The sequence below is a fragment of the Kogia breviceps genome, chromosome 8 (genome assembly GCF_026419965.1).
Source record: "Kogia breviceps isolate mKogBre1 chromosome 8, mKogBre1 haplotype 1, whole genome shotgun sequence".
Taxonomy (NCBI): domain Eukaryota; kingdom Metazoa; phylum Chordata; class Mammalia; order Artiodactyla; family Physeteridae; genus Kogia; species Kogia breviceps.
The window spans coordinates 111,901,282-111,913,491 of NC_081317.1; the positions used below are offsets into that span (position 1 = coordinate 111,901,282).

The window sequence follows — 12,210 nt, forward strand, 5'->3', positions numbered from 1 at the left end:
GTTTAGCCCATATATTTTTACAGATATTGTCTTTGTCTTTGTCTTGAGTACCTTTTATCAAACAGTGTTTTTATAGAACAAAACTCAGTCAAATTAGTTGCTTTTATTTAGGAATCTTTTAAAATTCTTCACCTAATTCACACGCTGGAAAATAGGCCTTCTGAATTCCATTGAATTTCAGTATAAGTTATCCAATTAAAAACAAGCAGTCCATCAATATAATTTTCTCATAAGTTAAGATATTCCAAAGCACAGTTATTAAATAAATAAATAAATAAATAAATATTGTACAGCATTTGAGACCTCACTGTTCTCCCTTACTATTGTAGGGATTAATCTCAATATGTACCTGTTTAGAAACATCATATTTATAATTCCTATCTGATAAAAAGTTTCAGAATCTAAAATTTTAGTGCTCCATTCATAATGTAATTTGATTAAATATTTCCAACTGATTTTGAACAGATGCAACCGAAATTTAGAGAACCTATTTACTGAGAGTTCAATACCATTGCAGAATATATAAGTTCATTTTTAAAGTACTTCCAAATGTTCAAATTTTTAAAAAAATCTATCTGATGGCAAGCAGTAGAGAAACGTGTTATGCCGTGATGAAATATAATTTTTAATTCAACATCAGCTTTGTCACACACAGAGAATTATAGTTCACTTAACTTGACGTTCCTATAAAAATATAAAATTTAACAACTATAACTTCTCTTCAATTGATGGAATGGAGCAGAGCTTATGGCTGTAAAATAAATCATATATGCATCGTTACTAATTTCAAGAATACTGCATCTCCATAGATTTTTCAATTTAGTAAGAACGTAATTTTTAACATGGTGATGAGTTCCAACAAATAATTTATTCCGATCCATCACAAACAAATGATATTTATTTTCAATGCTGAACTTTTTAAATGACTTTAACAGACTTTACAGTAGAATTTACAGTGACATCACACACTTCATCCTCAACACAGGTAATTCCAAAAGAATTAGATTTAAAAATCAAACTCATTTAAAATCATTTTAACCAATTTTCTCTTTGAAGCAGGAAATGATACTGAAACAAAACTGCCATCATTTAATTGCTTGCAAATTTCCTGTTATATGCTTTTCCAAGAAAACCTGAAGTCAAAAAAGAGTGAAATTAATTCAGAAAAATAATCATTCGATCTAAATAAAAATTCAGTTTTCATAGAGTGATAAGTAAACGCTCCCCCTGCAAACACACTTATCAAATGATCATCTTTGGGCAGTATTCCAAAGAGGACTGTATCTTTTGAAATAGATGCTGATATGTTTTCAGCTCATTTGCATCTTGTGGCTTTTATGTGGACAGTGCTATCCTTATAGTCCCTTTCGTGAATGTTAAATATAAACAATATTTTGTTCAAGTTGCACCTTCACCATCAACTTTTTGTGTGAAATGGAAATTTGGTGCTTGCTTTTTCAGTAAATATTGAATTATTTTAGCCATTGCTGCTAGGAGAATTTATTACAAAATATGAGTGTTGCCAAATAATAAAATAAATGTTTGTAGGTTTTAAAGCTTTTGGATTACTTCCTATATGATCCTTAGCAGTACTAAGCTAGTAGTACTAAGCAGTACTCAGCTTTCAGTTACAACTAATATAATTTTCTGTGACACTCAGGCACTTTGACACTTCACAGATGTCCCAGGTTTGTACACCAAGTGCCCAGCAGGGGGAACAAAGGTGAAAACTACTGCCACTACTGCGATCAGGAGTTAGCTGCCCTTGAAATGTTAGTTACTGAAGGGGTCTGATAAAGACAGAGGGACCATTGCTGAAGTGGGCTGTTTTACAGGTTTAACCTAATATTGCATACTCTATTATACTATGGGAGAATCTAGAAGTAAAATTGAAGATATACCAAACCAATAATGATGTATTTTAAAACAATGATTAATAATGATACCTAATCTAAAAATGAAGAATCTAGAACAACTGCTAAGTCAGAGAGGACATAGGGGGAAATAAAAGAAAGGTAATCTAGGGCTGTTTTGGCAAACCAAGACGTATGGTTAGAATTCTAATAACCAAGTGACTCCTTTACTAAGAGAAAGGAAGTAAAAGGGAAATCCTGAAAGATTGAATATTTTTTCTCTTAAGACACTAAGCTCTTAAAAAAAACCTGAGTCATCTGTTTAAAAAAATAAATTTATTTATTTGGGTGTTCGTTGCTGTGCACAGGCTCCTCTTCATTGCGGTGCTTAGGCTTCTCACTGCGGTGGCTTCTGTTGTTATGGAGCACGGGCTCTAGGCACGCGGACTTCAGTAGTTGTGGCATGCGGGCGCAGTAGTTGTGGCTCCTGGGGTCTAGCACTCAGGCTCAGTAGTTGTGGCACACTGGCTTAGTTGCTCCGCGGCATGTGGGATCCTCCCGGACCAGGGCTCAAACGCATTGTCCCCTGCATCGGCAGGCGGATTCTCAACCACTGTGCCACCAGAGAAGTCCCTGAGTCATCTTTAAGTCTACCCCAATCAGATGGGATGGAGGCGTCATATTAAGATACAAACAGTTGTAAATAATTGAAAACAAACACCCCTCTATTTTTCACATCTGAGAATAGTAAATATTTAATTTAACACTGCTACATGTGAATAATTATTATAGTCGTTCCTCTGGAAGACTTTATCTGATTCTCCTTTCTGCTCCTGTACTCCAGCTTAGTTTAGACCCCTTTCTGCACTCACATAGAACTCTGCTTATTCTCTATCAGACTCTTCACAATCTGTTAGTTTATCTATTTTATTGTCGGCTGCCACTATTCTATGAGCATCTTGACTGGAGCCAGGTCATTCTGCAGTTCCAGCTGTTTACCTAGGTACTTATGTAGGGTAGGAACTCAACAATAATTTATTAAATTAATGAACTAGTTAAATTAATTCCAGGGCAACATTTTGGTAATAAAATTTTTTTCTTGTTGGTAATATTTGAATATTTTTATAGATGAGATTTTTTAAAAATAGAGTTTTTAGAGAAGTTTAAGGTTCACAGCAAAATTGGTCAGAAATTGACAATTTCCCTTACACTTCCCTACCCCATCCCCCACACATGCACATCCTCTGCTAGTGTCAACACCCCACACCAGCGTGGTGCACTTATTACAATCCGTGGACCTACATTAGGGTTCACTCTTGGTGGTGTGCATTCTCTGAGTTTCAACAAATATGTAATGACATGTATTCCATTGTAGTATCATACAGCATAGTTTCACTGCCCTAAATATCCTCTGTGCTCTGCCTATTCACTTCTCCCTCCCCCAGATCACTGGTTACCACTGATCATTTTCCTGCCTCCATAGTTTTGCTTTTTCTAGAATGTCATGGAGTTGTAGCCTTTTCAGATTGATTGACTTCTTCTACTTAGTAAGATGCATTTAAGGTTCCTCCATGTTTTCTCACGGCTTGATAGCTCATTTCTTTTTAGTGCTGAATACTATTCCATCATCTGGATGTACTGTAGTTTACTTATCCACTTACCTGCTGAAGAATATCTTGGTAGCTTCTAAGTTTTGGCATGTATAAAGCTGCTATAAATTTCTATGGGCAGGTTTTTGTGTAGTCATATTTTCGACTCATTTGGTTTTCAACTCATTTGATTGCTAGATCATATGGTAAGAGTATGTTTAGTTTTATAAGGATCCGCCAAACTGTCTTCTGAATTGGTTGTACCATTTTTTCATTCTCACCAGCAATGAATTCTTGTTAGTCCACATCCTCATCAGTATTTGGTGTTGTCAGTATTCTGGATTTTGGTCATTCTAATAGGTGTGTTGGTTTCTTGTTGTTTTAATATGAAATTCTCTAATGACATACAAGAATTTTTTAAAAGATTATAAATTTATATCTCCTGATATCTTATACAAGCCCCCTACCATTTCTTATGTTTAATCAGAGTTTTTTAAAAACTGTTTTCTTATCTAATGTCAGAGAAATTGGGAATTTGCATGCTTTTTTTCAGAGGGTTGGAAAAGATCTCAAGGAAAAATTACAATTCTTTCAAATATTGCAAACTTCCACAGCATATTAATTGCATATCTATTTAACCCATTATTTTGTGCTTCAGACTATGATTACTTATTTAAATATATATCAGGAGTGTATTTTCTAAGATATTTGCGTACACAAAATTATACACATTAAAAAAAAATTCTGCATACATCCATTTCAAGCTCTCCACTCACCAAAGTTGATGAGAAATTCTTCAGGACACCCTCTCCTTCATAGTGTTAGAAAACAGTATCTGGGTTTATGTGAGTCTTGAACCAAAGTCTATCAGGCTGTTATTGCCATGCTGCTGCTTCTCCTTATGGACGTCAGTGTCATTACCAAATGCTGAACATTGGGTTGTGTTCTGCTATTGCCCACTCTTGATTAGCCCCAGAGGTACCACTCAAGAAATTCAGGCTCCAGAAGCTTTTTCTGCATCTCAAGATTATACCTACGTCTTACTTTCCCACGCCACAGATATTCACACTGCTATGGTCCACTTGATGTTCTACACCCCCCTCCCCCCAGTTACAGTGCCACATGCAATTGGCACAAGTTTCTAATGTTTATACATGCTTAGATAACTTTCTACACTTTATCTTTGATTCCTTTGATCAGCCTGTCTGTTTCTTTAACAGTAACTAATCCTTTCCTATTCTTTTTTTATAGTGTATTTTAATTAGATTTATAAGGCTATATTCAATTATATCATAAAATCAGAAGGCTGGAAAAGGCTTTGGAGTTCATCTCTTTTAACTAACACAATGATTAAGGGTCTCATAACATTCCTGACAGATCATTTCCTAGCCTCTGCTTGAGGGAAACTTGTTACCTTACCAATTCCACTGTCAAATTCTTTTAGAACATTCTCACTTACACTTACTTAGCTGAAATGTGCCTTCTTGAACTTCCTATTTTGTTTGTTACTTTTCTGTCTTCACCTTTCTCTTTCCAAGGTGAAAATTCTCTGATCCTTCCTATAGCTTTTTTTTCCTTTATATATTGTCTCCCTTGATAATCTCAGATAGTCTACAATTTTAATATCATCCTTAGATAGATGACTCTCAAACTTATAACTACAATCCTGATCTCACTTTCAATGTATAGGTCCGTGATTTCAACAATTTTCAACATATAAATCAACATTCAAACTTGTTAGCAACACCTGCATCTCCTGCTAGCCTCTTAAATTCAGTGTACCCCCAAGTAAACCCATCAGATACAAGCACACAAGCACTTCTTCCTCCTTTCCCTTTATCTATTTCTAATTCAAACAGTCAACCTCCTCATACATGTTACATACTATTTTAGGTACTGGAAAAATATGCCAGTGACTAAAATAGAATAATCTCTGCTTTTATAAAGTTTAAATTCCAGGAGGCTAGATAAAAATAAACAAAATAAAAATTTGATGACTCTATACCATGTCAGGTAAAGAGTAGTTCAAAGGAAAAAAATAAACAGGAAAGGCTAATGTAGACTTATTGGAATAAAACTATTTTATAAGATGGTCAGAGAAGGCTACTCTACTGACATGACATGTAAGCAAAGACTGTGGCATAGCTACTTGTCAGTGACTTAGACTTGAAACTTTGAAAAGTTCTTTAACTTCTTATTTTCCCTTAACGATATAGTTAATTAATTTCCAATTTTGACAAAATGATCTACTGAAGTATTACCTCTACCTTATATTCCTGAAGAACCATTGAGGAAGAATGAAAATTTTTTTCTTCACCTTCTCAAGAATGCAAGTAAACCTTTTAAAATTTGATTTATTTTATTGTGTTCAAAACACTTAGCATGAGATCTACCTTCTTAACAGATTTTTAGGCTTACCATACATTATTGTTGACTGTAGGTATGATGTGATACAGCTGATCTCCAGAGCTTATTCATCTTGTTTGACTAAAACTTTACGCTTGTTGATTAGTTATTCTCATTTCCCCATCCCTCAGCCCCTGAAAGTCACCATTCCACTCTTTAATTCTATGAATCTGATAATTCAAGATGCCTCATACAGATGAAGTCATGCCATATGCGTCTTTCTGTGACTGGCTTATTTCACTCGGCACAATATCCTTGAGCTTCATCCCTGGTGCCACAAAAACTAAAAATAAGACTACCGTGTGATCCAGTAATCCCACTTCTGGGTATTTATCACAAGAATTGAAATGAGGATCTTGAAGAAATACTAGCACTACTGTGTTCATTGTAGCACTGTTCACAGTAGCCAAGATGTGGGAACAAGCTATATGTCCATTGACAGACGAATGGACAAAAAATGTAATATATACATACAGTGGGGTACTATTCAGCCTTTAAAAAGAAGGAAATTCTGTAATATGGGGGAAAAAACCTTAGTCTCTGAAGGTTGTAGTTTCTTAAATCTTGGTTGCAATGTGAAATTGGAAACCATAGCAATGAACTCTTCTTTTTTTGTTGTTGAAGTATAATTGATTTACAATATGGTGGTAGTTTCAGGTGTATAGTAAAGTACAGCAAAATAATCTGAAAAAATATGAATATATAACTAAATCACTTTGCTGTATATTTTTCAATGAACTCTTCATGCTCTTGTAAATTAAAATCTGTTTGTGTCTTTTTTTTTTTTTTCCTCTCGGTACGCGGGCCTCTCACTGTTGTGGCCTCTCCCGTTGCGGAGCACAGGCTCCGGACGTACAGGCTCAGCGGCCATGGCTCACGGGCCTAGCCGCTCGGCGGCATGTGGGAGCTTCCCGGACCGGGGCACGAACCCGTGTCCCCTGCATCGGCAGGCGGACCCTCAACCACTGCGCCACCAGGGAAGCCCCAATCTGTTTTTGTCTTGAACGTTAAATGGAGCTTTTGCCTATGCATGATTTTTAACATCATGCTTTGATCATTTGGAAAACATTAGCTTAATGAGTTATTCAGATATTCCAAACATTGACACATGACATTATACAGTATTGAAAAGTCACATCTGTTAATATCACCATTGAGCTCATCAAAAAATCTTTAAGTATTGGGAAAATAATTTTTCCAAAATTTAATGTTAAATAGAAAGCTCAAAATCTACCATTGACAAATACTGTCAGTTGCTTCCCTCAACACGATAGGTTCACTCACTTCTTTTATTTTCGAGAAAATGATTGGCCATATACCTAATCGTAATAATCGCAGTTTGCCAGTCTTTTTTTTTTCCGGTAAAAATGGTGTTTGGAGCAAAACCAGCTGGCTTACTTGCAAATCAATCACACCAGTGCTTTTCTTTAAAAGAACCATCGTGTTACGATGTGCAGCTGAAGTGCTTTATCCGTACTTCCCATTTTGATACCCAGAATATTAAAAGGACATTTATATAAGGGTCAAAATTTACTAAGATTATAATTGTTATTGTTTTATCAAGGATTGAGGACATTCTTAAATAAAATGGCATTGTTTATATTGCGAGATACGGCAGTAAAGAATTAGCACAGTTTGGAGCCACCGCTTTTATTCTAAAGCACTAGAAGCTTTACTTATGTGTTTTCACCATCTGGACCAACGTCAACACAATGAAAAAGGCAGATAATGTCTTATGAATATGAAAGCCGTTTGGATTTTGTGAATCCTATGAGAAGATTCTACTAGAGTAATGTTTGTAAAGCACAATTTTTGTCATGTCACTCCCCTGCTCAGAAGATTTCAATTGTTTATCATTGCCCACAGGGAATTTTAAAAAAATCAAACTTTGCAACCTGGAGTGTAAATTTTACATAATCTTACATTAATTCATCTTTTCATTCCATATGCTTCTTCATGCAAACTGGCTCTAGATAAATAAAGAGTTATTGCTATTCCTAATATAAACCTTGGGACTTTGTGGTTTCTTTCAACCAATTATACTATTTCCTTTGCCTGACTGCCTCACTGTCTCTCACGTTCTTTATATGCTGGTCTTGCCTTTCTTGCAGGTGCAACTCAAATGAGGCTTAAATGGCTATTAAAGATCCCTCTTCTGAATGCACATAGCACTTTGAACCTCCCCTGTGCCACCTATTTTCTACCTGGTAATAGCACTTCACATCCCCTGAAACCCAGTAGGACGCTTTACCTACTGTCTGTGCAAATAAATACTTGTTGAAGAAACAAGTGTTTGCTTTTGCGTTGAGTCATTTGTTTACGTGTTTCCCTGCAGCTACCCTATGAGATTGTTCGCTGAAGGTAGGATTAATGCTTTTGTTCCCTCAATGAAGTATTCCTTGTTGTGGAACTCATTATGGTACAAAGCAGTTCAGCTCACAGCCTCAATCTCATTAGCCAGGCTCTTCACCTTGGCAGTTCTCAGGATTGTATGAAGTTCTGCCAACCAAAAGCATAAGGATGCTAAAACACTGTGAACTGTGTAGAAAAGTACTGATTTTTTTTTTTTAAGTTACGTTTGAAGGCTTAGGGAGGCAAAATTACCATTTTGTTAATTTCCTTGAACATCCACTTAGTTACTTAGAATAAAAGCATTACCGCCTAAAATTGTCATTTCACTATTTTCCTTCTGGTTTCAGACTTAAATATTTTATGGACCTTAAGGAAATAGCATAGCTTGATTAGGATATGCCCATGCCTAAATCACTTAGTGTGCATGGTTATTTGACACAAGAGCAAGCTGAGTATGCTGTCTATAAATTGCATCAGAGGCTAACTAAGCCTTGACTCCGAGAGAATTTCAGAGAGCTGCTTTCCTTTCACAGAAAACCCTAAGCAAAACTTAGAACATAAAAACAAAACAGGGTTTCAGTTCATTTCTCCATTTATCTGTCTAAATTGGGAAATAGCTCACATATTTTTGTCTTCAGGGATTGCACATATGGAAGAATGGGGTACCTGTCTTACCTGGAAGTAAATAAGAATCAGTGCCTATTTTACTTTTGATCCCTGAGAAGTGTGCATCTATTTTCTCTTTAGACAATGGATATATCAAAAGGCTTACAAATAAAAGTGAAAGCCTTCTATTATTAGCCACCAAGTCATTAATTGCAGGGTTCAATGAAATGTATTTCAGTGTAAGCAAGTCAGACATAAGTCCTTGCTGTGCTAAGTCCAGTGGTCTAGAGGACAGTCCTGCAGGTCTTCTTATCTGTCCTGGAACCAGAATTCAGGCGTGTCCCCTTCAGTCGGGAGGACTTTACAACCTCTACCAAATAGCGCTTGCTCTGTAATGAGCCATTATACGGATGCTGCTGCTGCTAAAGCCACCTTCCCCGTAGCCAGTGGAGTGGATGTCCTGAGGTGTGCCCACGGGTCAGGAGGGTGGGCTGGGCATCGGGCATCTGGCTCCAGTCACTATCACCACAGCTGGATTAGATTCAGCTCTTTGGGGGATGTCTTCCAGCTATTGTGGGAGGAAGAAGGGCGATCAGTTCTCTTCCAGGCACCTCGCCCTGCTCAGCCTAACCTGCCCCGCGCCAGCTGTTTCTAATCATGCACACAGCCCCTTGTCGACAACATTAGCTACCAGAGAATTTGTTTGGGACGCTTTCCCTTGTTTGCCGCTTGCTTCATGCACCTAAAGCTTCTGCTTCCTTTATGTGGCCCCTTGCCTTAGTTCAGAGGCCAGACTGTGCTTCCTCTCTTCCTACCTCCGGGGCAGCTGTGAACTCTGACCACCTGCAATCTTCGCCGCAGGTGACGTTCCCTTTGACTCCTTCTCTGCAACGGCCTTCAAGTGCACCTTTCAAGAGCCTCTCACTCAGAGGGAAGAAAAAGATCAAATCCTGCTTTCCTTAGATACCACTCCTATAGACAGATGACTTTTAATTTGCTAAAAGACGCTGACTTATTACAAAATATATTCTTGAATTCTAGTCTGAATTCACTCATGCTATGTGCAAGAGTTTATCCCTCCACAAACGTGGATTTTCTTTGTATACTGATTTTCCCTGAATAGCAGACATTTCTGTCTAAAATATTCTTTTGTCCATTTTGGGACTCGGGACGTAGAAGCAGATGCCATAAACTGAAATAGTTAATGATTAAACCAAGAAAGGTATCAGCTCTGGTTCGTTCCCTCCATGGATGTTATAGCTTAGGTCACTTCCTAACCCGTGACGATTTCAGTTTTTGTTGAAAGGGTCCTGAATAATTTGAGAAAAGGTGAGGAGAGATCTAATGCAGTGGAACCAAAGTGGATTGCTGAGTTAATGCAGTAGCTGCCCATCCCAAGGAAAGAATGTATATGCCTATTCTTCAAGGTTCCTACATGCCATACCATACTTTTTATTAGCCTACTACATTTTCTTACATTATTTGATAAATATTCTGTATGAAGAGACTTCAGTGGACTGGAATTGTGCCATGCATAGCTCAGTCAATAGAGTGAAGGTGACACTGTTTGGTCTTCCCATCCTATGGGAACTCTACCAGTGATTATTTTAAATTTCACTCCTTTGAATGCCCTTTTCGCTATAAATATTTTTATTATGTTTTGCCTAGTTGGGTACACAATGAATGATCTCATTTTTGAATGGCAAGATGAGGCACCTGTACAAGTGGCGGAAGGACTCACTTTGCCCCAGTTTCTGTTGAAAGAAGAGAAAGATTTACGATACTGCACTAAACATTACAACACAGGTAGGAGTTGAGTGTTCTTCATTACACTTATGACTTGTGGTTTTATGATAGTCAGATGTTTCTTAATTATAACGCTAGGTTAATTATTTTAACACTTTATAGCTGAATTTTTTTATAGTCATAGAGCAGAGAATGGATGTCTCTGAAACTTATGGAAGCTTTGACTCATCACATCTTGTTATATAATTGGTTTGTATGGAACAAAAGAAATGCTTGGTGTTCAATTATATTTAACTAATTTCTTTTGTTGTGAAATGCCTATAGTTACATAGTAGTGATGTTTCCAAAAAAGTTCCTTTAATTTCTGTGTGAGCGATAAAATGTACTTTTTAACTGTCCTGTAGCTGTAATCATTGTGTTTGCTGACAAAATGAAAGAGGTCGCTCTTTTTTTTTAAGGCTTCACTTGCCTAAATTTTTAGTTTAGCCACGATGTCATGCATTTCAAGATATTGTTATTAAGCACCTACTACTCACATCGACACGGTAGCCTTTTACCTTTGAGAACAAATATCAGATACAGTCATCAACATCAAGGACGGCAAGACTTGTACATTCATGTTATTTGTTCACTTCTCTCACAACTGGAACTGGCTATTTCTGTAATATCTCTTCTAATTGCCTAATCTACAAGTTCCCTTAAACTGCCCACAGTTGAGGCATCACTCCAAAGTGGTGAGCGCATGGCCTCCCACTAGCATCTGTGGCTGCTCTTATTATTTCCTTAGAGTAACTATGATTTTTCTTGGGCTCAACATTTCCAGAATTGTGACCTGACCTTTCACTATATAGTCAGCCCTCCATATCCATGAGCTAACATTCAAACATTCAACCAACTGGGGATTGAACATATTGGGAAAAAAAATTCCAGAAAGTTCCAAAAAGCAAAGTTCTCCCTGTACCATTTGGTAAAGAGACCATGCTTTCCCTGTTGAATAGTCTTAGTCCTTTGTCTAAAGTCCATTGACCATAAATGATCAGTTCTTGACTTTCAATTCTATTCCATTAATCTGTATATCTTTACTATGACAGTACCATACTTTGTGATTATTGTAGATTTGTAGCAAGTCTTGAAATTGGGAAGTGTGAGTTCACCAAATTTGTTCTTTTTTTCCCTCAAGGCTATTTTGGCTATTGTAGGTCCCTTGCATTTTCATACTAATTTTAAGATCAGCCTGTCAATTTCTGCATAAAAGCCAGTTAGGATTTTGATAGAAATTGCAATAAATTTATAGATCAATATGGGAAGAATTGCAATCTTAACCATAGTAACTCTTCTGATTAATGACTACAAAATGACTTTCTATTTATTTTGATCTTCTTTAATTTTGTTCAACTGTGTTTTGTAATTTTTAGTGTAGAAGTTTTACACTTTTTTGTTAAATTTATTTCTAAATATTTTATTTTATTTGGTTCTTGTAAATGGAATTGTTTTCTCAATTTAATTTTGGGATTTTTCCATTGCTGGTGTACAGAAACACAATTGCTTTTTGTATACTCATAGTGTATCCTGTAACCTTGCTGAACTCTTCACCTCAAGTAGATTTTTAGTGAATTCTTTAGGATTTTCTGAATACAAGGTAATGGCTTCTACTTATA

General features: G+C 36.5%; 1 protein-coding gene across 4 annotated transcripts in view; it reads left to right on the plus strand.

The window, feature by feature from the left end:
• Positions 1-12,210, plus strand: part of GLRA3 (glycine receptor alpha 3) — a 173,796-nt gene that overhangs the window by 121,717 nt on the left and 39,869 nt on the right. For all 4 annotated transcript variants that reach the window (XM_067040029.1, XM_059071044.2, XM_059071045.2 and 1 more), the window contains exon 6: positions 10,475-10,612. In XM_067040029.1, the coding sequence (XP_066896130.1) occupies positions 10,475-10,612 (138 nt within the window). The remainder of the gene's footprint in view (positions 1-10,474; positions 10,613-12,210) is intronic.